The 19,702-nt window shown below is 44.0% G+C and overlaps 2 protein-coding genes across 4 annotated transcripts in view; one reads left to right on the top strand and one right to left on the bottom strand.

Annotated features, from left to right (window-relative positions):
* tada1 (transcriptional adaptor 1) overlaps positions 1-19,702 on the top strand; it is a 31,360-nt gene that overhangs the window by 7,301 nt on the left and 4,357 nt on the right. Inside the window, exons 1-5 of one of the 2 annotated variants that reach the window (XM_024435984.2) lie at positions 14,481-14,804; positions 15,005-15,096; positions 15,426-15,491; positions 15,779-15,876; positions 16,896-17,108. In XM_024435984.2, the coding sequence (XP_024291752.1) occupies positions 14,731-14,804; positions 15,005-15,096; positions 15,426-15,491; positions 15,779-15,876; positions 16,896-17,108 (543 nt within the window). In that variant the 5' untranslated portion in view covers positions 14,481-14,730. Of the gene's footprint in view, positions 1-14,480; positions 14,805-15,004; positions 15,097-15,425; positions 15,492-15,778; positions 15,877-16,895; positions 17,109-19,702 lie in introns of those variants that run through there. The other variant, XM_024435985.2, reaches the window with a different exon arrangement.
* On the bottom strand, positions 1,476-15,404 carry LOC112260689 (angiopoietin-related protein 1). 2 transcript variants are annotated; one of them, XM_042328866.1, is made up of 6 exons: positions 15,222-15,404; positions 8,315-8,521; positions 5,086-5,955; positions 3,773-3,966; positions 2,306-2,576; positions 1,476-2,177 (listed from the first exon to the last, which is right to left on the bottom strand). In XM_042328866.1, the coding sequence occupies exons 3-6, from the start codon at positions 5,885-5,887 to the stop codon at positions 1,990-1,992; spliced, it is 1,455 nt and encodes a 484-aa protein (XP_042184800.1). In that variant the 5' UTR covers positions 5,888-5,955; positions 8,315-8,521; positions 15,222-15,404; the 3' UTR covers positions 1,476-1,989. The 2 variants fall into 2 exon arrangements, with proteins under 2 accessions (XP_042184800.1, XP_024291751.1); XM_024435983.2 differs by lacking the exon at positions 15,222-15,404 and having other exon boundaries at positions 8,315-8,662.

Raw genomic sequence — 19,702 nt, 5'->3', positions numbered from 1 at the left:
CTAGCTTTTGCTAACCCTAGCCTCAACCCTAACCCTAACCCTCGCTTCATCTCTAACTCTAGTTTGTAACGATCCTAGCCCTAACCGTAACACTTGCTTAATCTCTAGCTCTAGTTTATACTAAACCTAGCCCTAGCCCTACCCCTTGCTTCATCTCTAACTCTAGCTTTTACTAAACCTAGCCTTAACCCTAACCCTCGCTTCATCTCTAACTCTAGCTTATACTAAATCTAGCCTCAACCCTAACCCTCACTTCATCTCTAACTCTATCTTATACTAAACCTACCCTCAACCCTAACCCTAACCCTCGCCATAACCTTATACCTAATTTCTTGTCCACATCTCCGAGCCAAGATGTGGAGGGCAAGAGTTATGGCTAGATTTGGGTTGAGCCGGGATGTGGACATGAAGCTATGGTTAGGTTTACGGTTGAGTTTGCCTGCCTGCCTGCTTTCCCCATTGACTGCAATGTATTGACATACGTGTCAATACTGTGACACTCACCTTTTCCCATTGACTGCAATTTATTGACATCAGATTGAATTGGTTGACACTTATCTTTCCCTATTGACTCCAATGTATTGACATAAACGACAACCCTGTGACACTCAACTTTTTCATTGAATGCAATGCATTGACATAATTGTCAACCCTGTGGCACTCATGTTTTCCCAATGACTGCAATGTATTGAGAAAAACATCAACCCTGTGGCATTTGGATGATGTTTTCAGGCTGATAATGGGCTGTTCAGGCAGCATCAAAACTCATGATAATACATTTTTTTCAGTCATGAATCAGTCCCTTTTATTAATTCCCATTGACTTTCAAGTTTTGTGATATGGATGTGTATGTAGTGTGCCATGTGTTGCAGACCAATCAGTCAGAGGAACCCGCTGGTCTCCTCTTCTGGGATCGGTTTCCCTCCAGATACAGCCTGTTCTACCAGTGATTACAGACCACAGGGAGTCGTGACTTTTTCAATGAAATATATTCAAAAACATATAGCCCAAGCACTTTTGTATGGAAAGAATGTACATTTCTCTGTAAAGGAAAAAAGATCACTTGGAAATTTGGACAGATTCCATTCCAGTTCCCCCCTCCCCCTCTCACCCACTTTTCTTTCTCTTTCCCTCTCCCCCAACCTTTCCTCCCCCTCTCCTTCTCTTCTTCCCTTCTCTCTGTCCTGTATGGCTTTCAGCAATTTGTTTCTTGCTGGCTGTTCCAATGCCTCTCACTAACTCTCTGCTTCGTCTGCATTTTTTAAGTCTCCAAAACCACACAAAACAAACCATAATTCCTTTTCTTTTTTTCCATTAATACTTGTTTTGACTCTGGCTCGTATTGAAATTTGATCAACAGCAAAATTAGAAAAACATCCACACAGCCTGGAGTACAAAAGTCAGCTGTGAAAGCGCAATACATGATGCATGATGCACAAATATAGTGAATAGAAAACCCAATGTTTTCTGTTGGATGAGTTACAGCTTCACCTTGGCGCCTGGTTTATTTCAAACATATAAAAAAGAAATCATAAAAGCATCAGAAGATGGAGAAGTTAGAACAAAGTAGATTGAATGCTTTCTTAAGAAGTTATTACAACTAAAGATATTTACACACCTCTAAAATAGGCAACATTTTACCTCTAGTGTCTAGAATGGACATACAGTATCAATGCCATACCATAGGTCAGTTGTTTTGATTTCTTCTCCATTGTAACTGATATGTCTGGTACTCCTTGCTCTAATTCTAGTGCTGCCAGTGATGCCTGGATATGAGTAGTTTCTAAAGGAAGTGCTGAGGGTCTCTAGGCCTGCAGGAAAAACCTGTCATCTGCCTGCAAATTAGCTTCACATGTGAAATACTATGCCACCTCACACAATGAGGTCACACAATGTGTGTAGTCAATGTCTGTGAGTGGGTTTGAGATAGGCAGTACTGTACATGTGTCGGTTGAGGGTTAAGATGGTCATGGTTCTCCCTCTCTAGTCTCAGTCTATGGGTCTGACCATCATGCGGACTCCCTTCATAGAGTAGAATCCTCCGCCATAGTCCGCCCAGAAGATTCCGTCCTGAAACTTGCTGCGATAGACCCCACCGGAGTACCAAACACCGTTCAGATTGGCCTGGCCACAGGAGTTGTACCACCAGCCTCCCTTATGGAAGTGTGCACAGTTACCTGCATCAAGAGAATATAAATAGTCCATTAAAAAATACCCATTCAGTTTGGCTCATATGCGTTCTTAAGGACCTACTGGATGTCTTAGGTGTTTAGTCAACAGTGTATCATTTGATTGATTGACCCACCTGAGAAGGCGTCCTTGTCTTGGTCCAGTGTGGTGAACTGCTTGCCGTTGTGGCTGCTGAGTGAGTCACCAGCATTTCCCTGATAGGTGCCCAGCCTCAGGCGGTAGCCCTCGCTCTCAGGCTCCAGGTGAAAGCTGCTGTACTCAGCATACACCTTCTTCCCCACCCAGTCCTCCAGCTCCACTAGAAGTCTGTAGTCAGACTGCTTCCCTAAGTTGTAGATCCCAAGCAACCCCAGCCAGTACTCACCGTCTATGTTGCCAAATCCATTCTGAGAAAGGAGGGGACAGAGATAAAAAAAATAGTCATTGGTTTTGTAGTCAGATTGGTTTAAAAAGAGGAATGTTAAAATAAGGAATACTGTAAATAAATTTTTGTCAAAAAGTACGTTTGGAAGACAAGACAAGTAATCTTGGCCAATCATTTAATTTACTTTTGATTCTCCTGCAAGTTAGTATTAATCTTCCTTGGACATAATAATATATAAGACAAACAATCATTTGATATTCGCATTGAATTACTCTACTGTAATTAAAACTAAAGACATTGTGGAATCCATACTGGAAAATAATACGCATCAATCTTAGAAATGGGGGCTTTCATTGTTCATATTTCAACCCCAAACAACAGTTGGAATCTCTGCTAATGGTGATGACACTGGCCCCCCTGTGTGTGCTGAAAAACCATGACCAATCTGTACCTGGCTGTTCTCCTCAGAGCACTTCAACACTGGTCTGATTTGGTTTCTGATTGCGAATCAAGTAGTCCAGCTGGGTATTATGATTGTCCTGGGGCTCCACTACAGCTGTGTGTGTGTGTGTGTGTGTGTGTGTGTGTGTGTGTGTGTGTGTGTGTGTGTGTGTGTGTGTGTGTGTGTGTGTGTGCCTGTGTGTGTGTGTGCCTGTGTGTGTGTGTGCCTGTGTGTGTGTGTGTTCGCGTGTGTATGCATGCGTACGTGTTTATACAGTATGTGGTGGATTGGTGGTGGGAGATTGATTCACAACCACTCATCTATGTCGAGGAGAGTTATTAAGTTCCAGTTAAACATACGCTAGCTAGCCTGGCAGAGCTATATGGAACGCTGAATCAAGTCTTCAAGCAAGAAGCAAGGCCAACGCAGATACAGTTCATCCTTAAGATGTACTGGATGGATGTAGCTAGCAGAGCTGTGGTGGTTTGGAACGTAAATGTTGGAGATTGAGCGGTGGAACATACCTTCCTGCTCGGTCTTCCTATGTTTCATAGTGGCAATCTCAAACTTAATCTCTTCAGCATGAATACGCTGAAACACACATTATATTATATTATAAGTGAAAACACAAGGGGACCAGGCCTTGGAAAGGATCCCGAGACACCAGACCAGATGAGTTCCTTTGGATAGGTCATATAATGGCACCATTGTTGTCTCTGGCTTAAAGGTTTTGTAAGAAGAGATTGGACAGGCAGAGGTGTCTTTGTCATTGTCACCTTGTAGGCGTCCCAGTTCCTGAAGAAGTTGACGGAGCCATCCCTCCTGCTCTGGATGACAGTCCAGCCTCCGTTGTCCAGGCCCTGCTCACACCACACCTGCATGGGCCTCTCTGCCTCGTCAGGTTTCAGCAGGTACATACCGCTGGTGCTATGGCCAGCCTCCTGCGCCTGAAGACAGTCCCTGAAAGGACCTGGGGCAGGATGGATGGAGGGATGAAGGGAGAGATGGAGGCAGAGATGGAGGAATGGGGAAGAGATGGAGGGATGGGGAAGAGATGAAGGAACAGAGGGAGTGAAGGAGGGATGTATCTGTTACACACCTTTAATCACCAACCAGATGTAGGCAGCTAAACCAGTGAGTGTGTTTATTATTCTAGTTTACCTCTTACTACAGTTCATTTGTTATACATTTGTCTTAGAGAAGATGTGGACAGTTAAAAACAGTGACTCACTGGGTGCAGATGTCATTTTAACGTCTAGGTCTGATTTACATTTGGTTGAGTTGTCAATTAACGTGAGTTCAACGTGAAATCAGTCAAAACATTTAATCAGGACTTAGGTTCAACTTTGGGTGGAAAAAAAGTTCATAAAGTTTCTTTATGTTGATGACTTTTTGAAAATCCAATCAGTTTTCCACATTGATTCAACATCACCTTGAATTTGTTTCTTGAAATGACGTGGAAACGATGTTGATTGAACCAGTTTTTGTCCAGTGGGTAAATTGTTTAATGTGAGATGAATATTTTCCTAGTTTATAGAGGAGTGTAGCTACTGTATTAGTCTGTATTAGCCTGAGCAAGCAGTGGTGAAGTAAACCAGAAGTGCTGCTACTTTGTGGTTAGGGGAAGGAAACCATGTCATTCCATCCTGGCTTCTGTCCATGCTTAGCATGAGAGGGAGCAGTCCTGGAGAGGGTTTGCTTTCATACAGAGCTGCCTTCAAATCACACATGCTTTATTATTCTAAATGTGTCAGGAATTTTGGTTGATGAGTAGAATCGCACTTTTCCTTTCTCTTTTCTTTCTTCTGATTTTAGACAAAACCACATTTTTATTTCCATCGAGGTCTTTCTTTCTGGTGAGCAGCACCAAACCTAGTTCCAGCTGAACCTAGTTCCAGCTGATATGCAAATGTTTCATAATAAATACTCAGTCTAAGAAGAAAATGAACCTGCTGTTCCATTCATACACCCATTGGTCTGAGGTTGTGAGGTTAATTTAGAAATACCTGTTTTACCCTTGGCACCAACCACACACATATCCCACCAACCACCCAACCTATTAAATGACTCAATCAATCAGTTCCCTCACCCTCTGCGCTGAAGTTGCCCTGCGGAGCCGTCCGGAGCTCCAGGGTGCCTCCTGTGGGTGCCGGCCCCACTCGGGAGCCCCTGTCTCTGGGGAACGCCCGGCTATGGTCCCTCTGGATCTCGTTGGTGAACCTTGGGATGCTAACCGGTATGTTCTCCGGCACTACCTGTACCAGCGGTGGGCCCTGAGGAGGCTGCTCCTGCCGCCGGCCATACACCTGTAGACAGCGCTCCTCCAGGGCACCAATCAGAACCGACTGGTTGTTGACCATGGCAGAGAGCGTGGCGTAGCGGACCTCCAGGTCGCGGTAGCGGGCGGCCAGACGTAGGGACTCTGCTGTGGCATTGAGAATGCGTCCCTCCAGCTGAGCCAGCTCCAGAGAGTTGTCTCTCTTCCTGATGATCTCATGAAGCAGCTGCATGTAAAGCTGGGTCACCCTGGAGTTCATGTTCCTGCTCTCCTTCCTCAGCAGCTTCATCTCGTTCACCATGTTCCCGTCCACATCCACCACCAGCTTCAGGTTGTCCATCTCCCGTCTCTGTTTGGAGAGCAGGTCCCTCACTGCCGCCACGTCCAGGCGGGTCACGCGATCCTTGTCCGTGTGTAGGCCCCGGCTGGCGCAGATGGGCCCTATGATCTTCTGCTCAGGGACCAGGAAGGTGTACGAGCACTTTTTGGGTGGTTCTCCTGTGTCCTCTGGGGCCCTCCGTCTCCGGGTCAGAATGGGGGATCTGAGGCTCTCACTGCTGCCCCAGACAGACAGCCCAAGCAGGACAAACAGACATAAAGCTCTGGGCCCCATGGTCAGTCTCTTGGTTACTCTTCTCTTCTTCCGTTCCTCTACAGCTGACGGCTGTGTCACTGTTGCACCTAAAACACAGACAGGAAAGTGGGGCAATATGTGGTTGAATTCTTAGCAGTGGTGTGTGCAAGCATGCAGAAATAGGTTATCACAGCTCCAATTCTGACTTCAGTTCATTTACTCTTGGGTGTTCCTTCATGCTACTGAGCGTGTTTGGTTAGCTCCTGTTATCATCTCCCCTGCTTAATCAAGCTTCTCCAAAAGCTTCCAGGTTGTATCTTTAGATTTGAGAAAAGGGCTAAAGAAAACATTTGTATTATTATGTGGAGGGATACTGTTAGAAAAGGTCTGTACTCTTCCATAAAAAAGTCTGAAAACCAAGTAGAGAATTTTTGTTTGGCATTAAAGGAAGGCAAACATGTAGCCCCAATTCTAAATAAAATATTAAGGTCTCGGAGAGACCTGTGCACCTCTTTGGCACCAGTTGGAGGACAATGATTGTTTCAGACTGACCCATTTTACTATCATCCTATTTCGTCTGGCTGGCCTAAATATGGAGACATTTGGTATCGGCTGAAGTTGGTGCAGAATTGAAGAGCTGGATGTGTGAGACTGTGAACATGAATCTCCTGGTTTATGAGTAATGTTTTCTGGGAATCTATTTTAAGAGGAGAGGCTCACATTTTTAACTTATTGGTCTTTACAAAGAATGGAGAGCAGGGAGGGGTGCTGTTAAAAAATGCATGTTAAGTGAAAGACCCCTCCTTTTCAATAGATAGCTTGGCTTGCCTCCGGGCATTCAGATTGCTAACAGCGGGCCAAACGTTAGACTGATGTTGCACTTCAGCCAAACCACAACTAGAATGGCGTATGCAGAGGATGTGGGCCAAAAAGGTTAAATAACCCTCAACCATCCAACACTTTTGACAGGCGCACATTATGACCTACTTCACATCAATAGGCTACCCATCAAAACAAATCCCCTGGATTCAAACATACTGAGGAAGCAAGGACTCACTGTCTCTTGAATGGAAAAAGCAGTGGGGGCACTCAATCATTTCTGCCTGTGGGCTTTCATGAAATATTCTAAGCTGCATTGAAGGTTCCAACAATACTTAATGGGAAGATGGTGGCAGTATTACCTAAACCAAAATGGCTGTGGTGACAAAATTGTTCCCTTTATCACTGTCAAGAGAGAGAAACATTGTTTTACTGCCTGGCTTTGGCAGTAGACAACATACATTTTCTTCATGTATGTACTATTGATTTAGTTATTTGTCATTACCAGTACAGCACTGGAAATCCATTCATTTCCTTTGTGTCAGGCTTTCAGACAAATCAAATCAAAAACACCCAAATACAGACTAACAGATGGAAAATAGTTTTAAGGAAAGTTGGAGGAGAGATTTTGAAAATGATATTAGAATTTGAGACTTGTTCTTGAGCATAAGCCATCAGCTGTCTCTCTCCTTCTTTTAGCAAAAACACTCATTCATAATCACTCTCAATAATTTGGCTTCAGTGATTGACCCTTCTTAAAAGTTAGTCCCAAACCCCAATTACAGACTCAGATAAGTGACAATGTTTACACAAAAGGCTCAGTATGAGAATCACAGGACTATTAATCTAATAGTGTGTTATTACTGCTATATGTGTCTGTCGCTAACAGCCTAGGCCTGCTGTTCTTCATCAAGTCAGCCACAGTCAGAGCATTACATTTTTAATTGACTTATAAAAAAAAGTATCCAAAGTACATTTTCCTACTCAGGCAGAGCCAGACCAATAGCTCATCAATATTAATGGGGCGGTTTGCATCCAGACAGGTCAAACTTGCGGTGACTGTCCTACAGTACAGTAGGCTAGCAGAGGACAGTGCCAGTCTTTGGGGTAAATGCCCTCCAGTGCCAGCGGGTCACTGGCTGTTCTGTTGTGACTCAAGTGTGTCTGTCCATTCACTGGCAGGCCCAGGGGGGATGTTTGCTCAGCCTTTTTTCCCCTACCTTGTGTCTGTCTAATAGCTGACGCTTGTAAGTTAATAAACCATTGATAACAGTTAATACACCTTTAACAGCAGCTACTAAAGAGGTAATAAACAGAAAATAAATTAGCACACGAGTGTATTACAATAAATAAATGAACAATTCATTGTGGTGAATGGTGCCAGTTCTGGGAGGCTTCTATTAAAGTACAAGCCCTTTGTAATGACGTTTCTACAAAATAAACTACTTAAATATAATAGACCGCATTTGGTAATCACAGAAAATAAACAACCACGTACCCATGGCGATGACAAATAAGATCTACAAACTATCTCTGGTCTGAACAATACTGGAACTGGAATTTGCCATTGAGGCATCTGTTGAACAAAGTTTAAGAAAAGACACACAGGGCAGTATAGGCCACAGGAAAAGAAAAGTGTGTACACACCTGTAGCTATGTGTGAAGACAGCCTGTGCGTCTCAACGTTGTTTGCTTCTTCTGCTGGTGCTTGTCAGAGGCTTGTGGGGGCCGATGTCTCAGTCTCAGTTGTGGCTCCTGTATAGCGGCATGCTCTTCACTCTCCTGCCTTCTCCTTAGTACTGGTCTCTCTGTCTCTCTCTCTCTCTCTGGCCTCACAAACTGGTTACTGAATGTCTGTGCAGACACACACACACACACACACACACTCACAGTAGGATGGAGGCTGGTCCAGAAAGTTTGAGCTAGCCTGGGGGGATGGTGAGTTTTTCCCTCTGGAGTGGTAGGTTGTCCTGCCTACTCCCTCTGTCATAGTGCTCCTAAAGAATAACAGAACTCCTCCTATTATAAGGTTCCAATTGCTAATGAAAGAAAAAAAGAAAAAGAGCAAAATCCACTAAGCCTGGGAATTGGTGTGTGGTGATGACACCCACTCAGGATCACACACACATACTCACTCTTGCCATTGCAGCTTAGAGCATGGAATATGTCTCACTCACACAAACTCTCTCTCAGTCAGGCATAAACATTCAATCTGTGGTTAAACTAGGAAACTTTCCCATATACGCCATATACACACTTGTTATTAACAACTCTCAATCAATTTTATTTTAGCAAAGCTCTTTGAACATTTCTCTCTCATACATACTCCATCTCTGTCAAAAACACTGGTCCTAGAAGTCCTCTTAGAAGAACTGATCTTAGGGATATTGGCAGCTGTGTTTATTTGGCTGCGGACACAACATGTGGAGGTCTTAGCAGACAAAGACGTCTTTAGACAAAATGTTTGGGACGTAAATCCCAAGGGAGGAAATCATTTTGAGTGTGGGAGAAGGGTATCACTTGGAAGATACTGGGATGGGGGACTATTAAACTTTTGTGACTGCGGTGTGTGTGTTTATATGTTTTAGTTTCTCTCAAAGGTGGTCGTTTGAATATAAAAAGAGGTCTCTAAATAAATTATATCAGAATGTAGAAGCACTTAACTCTGGAGAAAGGGTCCCTTTTGAATGTGAAGGACACACACGAAGCATATAGCATTTATTTATTAGATATATATTTTTATTTAACTAGGCAAGTCAGTTAAGAACAAATGATTATTTACAATGACGGCCTAGCCCGGCCAAACCTAGACGACGCTGGGCCAATTGTGCGCTGCCCAATGGAACTCCCAATCAAGGCAGGTTGTGATACAGCCTAGATGTGATACTGCAGGCTAGTGATTTTTTAATTTTTATTTTATTTCACCTTTATTTAACCAGGTAGGCTAGTTGAGAACAAGTTCTCATTTACAACTGCGACCTGGCCAAGATAAAGCATAGCAGTGTGAACAGACAACACAGAGTTACACATGGAGTAAACAATTAACAAGTCAATAACACAGTAGAAAAAAAAGAGAAAAAAAGAGAGTCTATATACATTGTGTGCAAAAGGCATGAGGAGGTAGGCGAATAATTACAATTTTGCAGATTAACACTGGAGTGATAAATGATCAGATGGTCATGTACAGGTAGAGATACTGGTGTGCAAAAGAGCAGAAAAGTAAATAAATATAAACAGTATGGGGATGAGGTAGGTAAATTGGGTGGGCTATTTACCGATAGACTATGTACAGCTGCAGCGATCGGTTAGCTGCTCAGATAGCAGATGTTTGAAGTTGGTGAGGGAGATAAAAGTCTCCAACTTCAGCGATTTTTGCAATTCGTTTCAGTCACAGGCAGCAGAGAACTGGAATGAAAGGCGGCCAAATGAGGTGTTGGCTTTAGGGATGATCAGTGAGATACACCTGCTGGAGCGCGTGCTACGGGTGGGTGTTGCCATCGTGACCAGTGAACTGAGATAAGGCGGAGCTTTACCTAGCATGGACTTGTAGATGACCTGGAGCCAGTGGGTCTGGCGACGAATATGTAGCGAGGGCCAGACGACTAGAGCATACAGGTCGCAGTGGTGGGTGGTATAAGGTGCTTTAGTAACAAAACGGATGGCACTGTGATAAACTGTATCCAGTTTGCTGAGTAGAGTATTGGAAGCTATTTTGTAGATGACATCGCCGAAGTCGAGGATCGGTAGGATAGTCAGTTTTACTAGGGTAAGTTTGGCGGCGTGAGTGAAGGAGGATTTGTTGCGGAATAGAAAGCTGACTCTAGATTTGATTTTAGATTGGAGATGTTTGATATGAGTCTGGAAGGAGAGTTTACAGTCTAGCCAGACATCTAGGTACTTATAGATGCCCACATATTCTAGGTCGGAACCATCCAGGGTGGTGATGCTAGTCGGGCGTGCGGGTGCAGGCAGTGAACGGTTGAAAAGCATGCATTTGGTTTTACTAGCGTTTAAGAGCAGTTGGAGGCCACGGAAGGAGTGTTGTATGGCGTTGAAGCTCATTTGGAGGTTAGATAGCACAGTGTCCAAGGAAGGGCCGGAAGTATACAGAATGGTGTCGTCTGCGTAAAGGTGGATCAGGGAATCTGTGGCACCCCCATAGAGACTGCCAGAGGACCGGATAACATGCACTCCGATTTGACACACTGAACTCTGTCTGCAAAGTAGTTGGTGAACCAGGCAAGGCAGTCGTTAGAAAAACCGAGGCTACTGAGTCTGCCGATAAGAATATGGTGATTGACAGAGTCGAAAGCCTTGGCCAGGTCGATGAAGACAGCTGCACAGTACTGTCTTTTATCGATGGCGGTTATGATATCGTTTAGTACCTTGAGCGTGGCTGAGGTGCACCAGTGACCGGCTCGGAAACCAGATTGCACAGCGGAGAAGGTACGGTGGGATTCGAGATGGTCAGTGACCTGTTTGTTGACTTGGCTTTCGAAGACCTTAGATAGGCAGGGCAGGATGGATATAGGTCTGTAACAGTTTGGGTCCAGGGTGTCTCCCCATTTGAAGAGGGGGATGACTGCGGCAGCTTTCCAATCCTTGGGGATCTCAGACGATATGAAAGAGAGGTTGAACAGGCTGGTAATAGGGGTTGCGACAATGGCGGCGGATAGTTTCAGAAATAGAGGGTCCAGATTGTCAAGCCCAGCTGATTTGTACGGGTCCAGGTTTTGCAGCTCTTTCAGAACATCTGCTATCTGGATTTGGGTAAAGGAGAACCTGGAGAGGCTTGGGTGAGTAGCTGCGGGGGTGGTGGAGCTGTTGGCTGAGGTTAGAGTAGCCAGGAGGAAGGCATGGCCAGCCGTTGAGAAATGCTTGTTGAAGTTTTCGATAATCATGGATTTATCGGTGGTGACCGTGTTACCTAGCCTCAGTGCAGTGGGCAGCTGGGAGGAGGTGCTCTTGTTCTCCATGGACTTTACAGTGTCCCAGAACTTTTTGGTGTTAGAGCTACAGGATGCAAATTTCTGCCTGAAGAAGCTGGCCTTGGCTTTCCTGACTGACTGCGTGTATTGGTTCCTGACTTCCCTGAACAGTTGCATATCGTGGGGACTATTCGATGCTATTGCAGTCCTCCACAGGATGTTTTTGTGCTGGTCGAGGGCAGTCAGGTCTGGAGTGAACCAAGGGCTATATCTGTTCTTAGTTCTGCATTTTTTGAACGGAGCATGCTTATCTAAAATGGTGAGGAAGTTACTTTTAAAGAATGACCAGGCATCCTCAACTGACGGGATGAGGTCAATATCCTTCCAGGATACCCGGGCCAGGTCGATTAGAAAGGCCTGCTCGCAGAAGTGTTTTAGGGAGCGTTTGACAGTGATGAGGGGTGGTCGTTTGACTGCGGATCCGTAGCGGATACAGGCAATGAGGCAGTGATCGCTGAGATCCTGGTTGAAGACAGCGGAGGTGTATTTGGAGGGCCAGTTGGTCAGGATGACATCTATGAGGGTGCCCTTGTTTACAGATTTAGGGTTGTACCTGGTGGGTTCCTTGATGATTTGTGTGAGATTGAGGGCATCTAGCTTAGATTGTAGGACTGCCGGGGTGTTAAGCATATCCCAGTTTAGGTCACCTAACAGAACAAACTCTGAAGCTAGATGGGGGGCGATCAATTCACAAATGGTGTCCAGGGCACAGCTGGGAGCTGAGGGGGGTCGGTAGCAGGCAGCAACAGTGAGAGACTTATTTCTGGAGAGAGTAATTTTTTTAATTAGTAGTTCGAACTGTTTGGGTATGGATCTGGAAAGTTTGACATTACTTTGCAGGCTATCTCTGCAACTCCTCCCCCTTTGGCAGTTCTATCTTGATGGAAAATGTTATAGTTGGGTATGGAAATCTCAGAATTTTTGGTGGCCTTCCTAAGCCAGGATTCAGACACAGCAAGGACATCAGGGTTAGCAGAGTGTGCTAAAGCAGTGAGTAAAACAAACTTAGGGAGGAGGCTTCTGATGTTGACATGCATGAAACCAAGGCTTTTTCGATCACAGATGTCAACGAATGAGGGTGCCTGGGGACATGCAGGGCCTGGGTTTACCTCCACATCACCCGCGGAACAGAGGAGGAGTAGGATGAGGGTGCGGCTAAAGGCTATCAAAACTGGTCGCCTAGAGCGTTGAGGACAAAGAATATAAGGACCAGATTTCTGGGCATGGTAGAATATATTCAGGGCATAATGCGCAGACAGGGGTATGGTGGGGTGCGGGTACAGCGGAGGTAAGCCCAGGCACTGGGTGATGATAAGAGAGGTTGTATCTCTGGACATGCTGGTTGTAATGGGTGAGGTCACTGCATGTGTGGGAGGTGGGACAAAGGAGGTATCAGAGGTATGAAGAGTGGAACTAGGCGCTCCATTGTAAACTAAAACAATGATAACTAACCTGAACAACAGTATACAAGGCATATTGACATTTGAGAGAGACATACAGCGAGGCATACAGTAATCGCAGGTGTTGATTGGGAGAGCTAGCTAAAACAGCAGGTGAGACAACAGCTAATCAGCTAGCACAACAACAGCAGGTAAAATGGCGATGACTAGGCAGAGAGGGTCGGATTAACTACACACAGAGCCTGAGTGCGGCTGGGGCCGACAGATAAAAACATAAACAAACAGAATGGAGTACTGTGATTAATGGATAGTCCAGCAGGCATCAGCTATGTAGCCAAGTGATCAGTGTCCAGCAGACATCAGCTATGTAGCCAAGTATACAGCAAGGATCCGGTGGAGTATTGGGCTCTAGCCGTGTATGAGTGTGGTTCGGGTGAACAGCTGAGTAGGCCGGGAAGTGGGCCTCAGGGATAGCTTCGGTACTGCGTGCAAGCTAGCTGTGAAGATCAGAAGTAGTGGTCCAGGGATTACGGCAGGAATCCGTCGTTGTTGTGGAGAGACAGTTATCCAGGCTAAAAAAAAACATTTAAAAAAACTAGCTGGCTGTGCAGAAGGTAAAAGCCGTTAGCAGTGGCTAACAATGACTAAATAGCTTGTAGCTAGTTAGCTGGTTAGCTTCTGGAGGTTCTTGAATGTGTTCTGAAAATTAAAAATAATAGCGATTCCGTATTATTGGATCACATTGGGTGATCCAGAGGTACATCTGAATTTTATTTTGCTTCTTTATATAACCTTTTCCTCCAGTCTATACAAGTATGGATCAACCACAAGGAAAGGTTTTAGATAATTATAAATGCTTTTAATGTCCAAGAAACAGCAAGTGAAAGCCAAACTGAGTGATCTTCTATGAGTGCAAGAATGGGTATTAATCATGTCTCCTTGTCTTGAGATTTTCATTTTTTTTGTGATGAAAAGATAGTCTTTCCCAAGGCAACTTTTGTACATAATACACTGGATTGAAAAGCTGTATATTTGTCTAACAGGCACATATTGAATCAAAAAGTGCAATATTTAACCCAATAACAATCAATCGAGAATGAGGACATTGTCCCACACTAAAATAAAGTACGTTTTGCTGATTCTTGATCTGTGCCTAATGGCAACGTGCACATGGGTCCACCTAAATTGCACCTATAGCTATGTTGGACTGTAAAACCTAAATCCTATCTGCTCATACACAGCCACTGAGGGATATAATTAATACACAGCACTGTCTCCTGAGGCATGTGTGCTCTCTGCTGGAAAAAAGGCTAATTGCAGGTGTGTGTTTGCTTATATTCCAAGTTCATAGGTGGTACTGTTACACTTTTAGCTAATGCACACACTTCCGAGGATAGAAGAAGAAAATGCAGCGCATGAGCGGAATAAGTACGTCACAGGGTTAGTAATGCCGCGTTCAAAACAACTGGGAATTGGAAAAATACGTGGTCAAATCATGACTCTGTGATCTTCAGGTCGGAACACTAGAAAGAGGCCAGAGTTCCGGAGTTGGAATTTCGAATTGGATGACTGTTTACATTTATTTTCCACAATCGGAGATCGTTTTTCCAGATTTCCGAGTTCCTTTGAACGCGGCATTATACCAATCTGAGTGTGTCACACAATTATAGTCGTTATGGCAGCCCATGCTAGTGAGCTTGAAATTGCTAAGAAAAATTTAACAGAAGCAATTGGTGATAATGTCAAACAGTAAGTATGCTACCGTTGGTTGACGTTGTTCTTACACGGTATGTTTGTTTTACTTTCCTATTTCGCAAGGTGGTTTAAACGTCTACAAATAGATAGCAAAGCTAGCTAACGTTAGCTCTCTGCAAACGGCTATGCAGTGACTAGTGTAACCTTAGCTATTTTACTGAATGTTTATTTCCTCAATTGCATATCTTTTAAAGTTACTGGGCGAACTTGAAGCTGTGGTTCAAACAGAAGATAAGCAAGGAAGAGTTTGACATCGAGGCTCGTCGCCTTTTGGCACAAGACAACGGTTAGTGCAGATATTATTCGACATTCTCTGTTTCTGTGTGTTGGACCTAGCTGGTCCGTGGAGTCCTGCATCTTTCCATTAACCTCGTTTTTAGTGACTGGCTTCATTATATTTTTGTTACTCACCAAAGTCAATATGGTACTAGAGTGCCGATGAACTTTTCTCTGAATTAGCGAGCTGTCGTTTCGTTAGTCCAAAATACGTAATGTGAGCACTTTATTTACCGGCACTATCCATGCGTTTGATCTGCACAACGACCAGAGCTAAAGTTCAATGCAAAAAAAAAAAAACATTTCAAAGCTAACTCTCCCAATTTTCCACCCTCTCAGTTCATGTCCACAATGACTTTCTCCTGGCCATTCTCACTCGCTGTCAGATCATCATCTCCACACCAGGTAGGTTTTCCAATGTAGAATGTATCGATATCTTAATTGAAACAGTTTCCTCACATCTGTATTTTTTTTATTTTACCTTTATTTAACTAGGCAAGTCAGTTAAGAACAAATTCTTGTTTTAATTGACGGCCTATGAATAGTGGTCTAACTGCCTTGTTCAGGGGCAGAAACAACAGATTTGTACCTTGTTAGCTCAGGGATTTGATCTTGCAACCTTTCGGTTACTAGTCCAACACTCTAACCACTAGGCTTGACCACAAACCTGACTGCAACCCCCTCTTTTCCAGAGGGTGCTGGATCTTTGCAATGGGCAGGTGGCTCAGCCTCCAAGCCTGGCAAGCCCGCCAAAGGAAAGAAGAAGTTCTCCTCCAGACAGAAATTTGATGTGAGTTGTTAATAATAATGTATTCATTTTGTAAAGTGCTTTTCATTATCAAGAATAATCTCAGTGCATAAAATAGAATAGGGTGGAAAATAGATGGATATATCTCTAATGAAAGTAACAATCAGTCTAGGAAGAACGGTAGGCCAGCCGATAGAGATTAGTCTTCAGGCTTGCTTTAAAAGCAGTCTGAACGGGTGGGTATAATTTGGGGAACATTCCAACAGGAATCTGTTCCAAAAACTTTGAAGTACAAGGTTGCCAACAAATGCATACAAAGTAACATGATCAATTCACCTAACGTTAGCTAAATAGCTGCCGAATAGGCATCAACTCATCACATATCTTATTCTTAATGTTTGTCAATAGGCTACCAGAGTGAGGACAGACATTTTTCAGAATAAACATGGTGAGTGAAAAAACGTAATTAATTAGCCCACTCCCTACCCGGTATCATTCTGCCACTATACAACTTTATATGCATTGTTTGTTGGCAACCTTGTTATTTACGAAGTTTTTAGAACAGATTCCTGTTGGAACGTTACACAAATTATACCCATCCCCCTGAACAGCCCTAAGATTATCTGGAAGTTCCATAGGCGTGGTGCTTGGGAGGAAAGGCCACAGTCGCCCATTGTGTGGAGCCTGGTCCTAGGGGCGTGGTCCTAGGAGTAGTTTGGTGCGTGGAGGTTCATAGGGGGAGAGTAGGTCAGACAGGTAGGTTGGTCTGATGTCATTTAGGGCCATGTAGACCAGGAGGATAATTTTATATTAAATTCTTTGAGGAACAGGTAGCCAGTGGAGATCAGCAGGAATGGGATTGATATGGGTAAACTTTTTTTTGTTGGTCAGAATCCTTAACACACGTGTAACAAATGTGATCATACTTCCTAATTTTCTTCTGTAGTGTTTATAAAGAATATTGTTGCCCTTGCATAATGGGAGGTGGCAATAATATATGGTTTAGATCATCTTTCTGTTGAAGTATAATGCTGTGTGTGTGTGACCCATGGCATCTTCAGCATCGTTTCCAGCCCCAGAACCCTCTGAGTGCGGCCCAGCCCTTTAGCCCACGGGAGGCTGGGGGTGAGGAGGACGAACTGAAACTTAGTGCCCATACCTTGCTGCTGCCCACCCGTGGCCAGCTGGAGGCCCGCATGATGGTCACCGCCTTCGAGCTGGGCCTAGACAACGTCATGGAGGACGCTGTCAGCACCATGATCCACGCTGTGGAGGTATGTGTGCGCTATACTGGTACAAGATATGAGAAGGGTTGTAGGTGTCCTGTTTTCAGTCTAGGGCCTAATCCCAATCCCCCCCCCTTAACCCTCCCCATCATTTGAGTGTCCCTCAAATGGAGCAACTAGTGGTAGGGACAGATATCATAACCCTAGGAAATGGGACATCTCTACATCATTGGCGCACAGCAGAAACCGCCAAAGGATTGTTTACCACGCAATTCATTGACGTCAAGCCTTGTTTATCACAATGCCTGTACTGGCGGCAGGTAGCGTAGTGATTAGAGCATTGGGCCAGTAACCGAAAGGTTGCTGGATCGAATCCCCGAGCTGACAAGGTAAAAATCTGTTTTGCCCCTGAGCAAGATAGTTGTTCAGGGGCAGTTAACTGACTTGCCTGGTTAAATAAGAGAAAATTAATAGATTTTTTTTTCCCTCATGCAGCATATGTTCTTACCATATGAGCAACAAATGAAAGAACTGCAAAACAACAATGTGCCCTAATCTACATATCTTCTGGCTTTGGTTCAATGTGGAGTAGTACTGAAGTAGGACTTTAATTCCATAATAACAGTTTGACAAGTAACAGTCGCATTTTCTTCACTGTCATTTTCTGCAATTTCTTGGGGATTAATGGTTAACCAGTGGAAGTAATTAAAACTGTTCTGAATTAATATTTATACCAAACATTTGTGTCCATATAGAGATTGGCTACAAAGCTTCACATCCATAGAATATAGTTTTTAAAATGTTTTTATCCTGCACTACACAAGTAAGGTGTGTCGCTGCACAGCTATTTTCAGGTCTCTCCAAAGATGTTCAGTCGGGTTCAAGTCCGGGCTTTGGCTGGGCCACTCAAGGACATTCAGAGACTTGTCCCGAAGCCACTCCTTGGCTGTGTGCTTAGGGTCATTCTCCTGTTGGAAGGTGCCAGTCTGAGGTCCTAACCTGCTCCATAGCGCTTTTCAAGGAGTTCTCTGTACTTTGCTCTGTTCATCTTTCCCTCGATCCTGACTAGTCCCACAGTCCCTGCCGCTGAAAAACACCGTAGGGATGGTGCGAGATTTCCTCCAGATGTGACACTTGGCATTCAGGCCAAAGAGTTCAATTTTGGTTTCATCAGCCCAGAGAATCTTGCTTCTCATGGTCAGTCTTTTAGGTGACTTTTGGCGAACTCCAAGCTGGCTGTCATTTTTTAATTTTTTTAATTGAACCTTTATTTAACTAGGCAAATCCGTTAAGAACAAATTCTTATTTGCAATGACTGCCTAGGAACAGTGGGTTAACTGTCTTGCTCGGGCACAAAGACAGATTTTTACCTTGTCAGCTTGGAGATTCGATAAGCAACCTTTCGGTTACTGGTCCAACGCTCTAACCACTAGGCTACCTGCCGCCCCGTCATGTGCCTTTTACTGAGGAGTGCCTTCTGACTGGCCACTCAACTATAAAGGCCTGATTGGTGGAGTGCTGCAGAGATGGTTGTCCTTCTGGAAGGTTCTCACATCTCCACAGAGGAACTCTAGAGCTCGGTCAGAGAGACCATTGGGTTCTTGGTCACCTCCCTGACCAAGGCCCGTCTCCCACCGATTGCTCAGTTTGGCAGTGCGGACAGATCTAGGAAGAGTCTTGGTGGTTCCAAACTTCTTCCATTTAAGAATGATGGAGGCCTATGTGTCTTGGGGATTTTCAATGCTGCAGATATGTTTCGGTACCCTTCCTCAGATCTGTGCCTTGATACAATTCTGTCTCAAAGCTCATGGAATGGTTTTTGCTCTGATAGTGCACTGTCAACTGTGGGATCTTGTATAGACAGGTATGTGCCTTTGCAAATCATGTCCAAATAATTGAATTTGCCATAGGTGGACTCCAAGTTGTAGAAACATCTCAAGGATGATCAGTTGAAACAGGATGCACCTGAGCTCAATTTCGAGTCTCATAGCAAAGGGTCTGAATACTTATTTAAATAAGGTATTTCAGTTTTTTTAAATTTAAATTAGCAAATAATTCTTAACCTGTTTTTGCTTTGTCATTGTGTGTAGATTGAGAAATGTTTTATTTAATCAATTTTAGAATAAGGCTGTAATGTAACAATTTGGAAAAAGGGAAGGGGTCTGAATACATTCCGAATGCACTGTAGCTTGATAAATAGACATTTTCACAAGTTAACGTTGACAAAAATATGCATAATCGTTTGTTTCTACATGAACTAATATATTCCTCTTAACTACATTTTTTTGCATGATTTGTTATGAAGTTGTAATTACTTACATTTGCTTCCATCCTAGTGTTTTTGTTTTTTTGGAAGCAACTCTCCAGCCTTGGGAGTTTTGGGAATCTCTCAGTCTGTGACTCGATAGGAAGTCTGCATCCCTCTTCACTTTGTTTGGAAGGCCAACTGGAGGGCTGAAAAGGCACTACGCCTCGCCCGAAGTTGAATTTGGATGCCAATCTGACTCGATGGGCTCAAGGGATCGTGCAAAACTGAGGGGGGGTGGTGGTGTGTGTATTGGGATTGAACCTAGGACAGATTATTTTATGCTTTGATACATGCTTTGTCTTCCCCCTTTGTACCCCCTCCAACATCAGCAGTC

The sequence above is a fragment of the Oncorhynchus tshawytscha genome, linkage group LG10, assembly GCF_018296145.1.
Source record: "Oncorhynchus tshawytscha isolate Ot180627B linkage group LG10, Otsh_v2.0, whole genome shotgun sequence".
NCBI lineage: Eukaryota > Metazoa > Chordata > Actinopteri > Salmoniformes > Salmonidae > Oncorhynchus > Oncorhynchus tshawytscha.
This window is presented reverse-complemented; position numbering and strand designations above follow the sequence as displayed.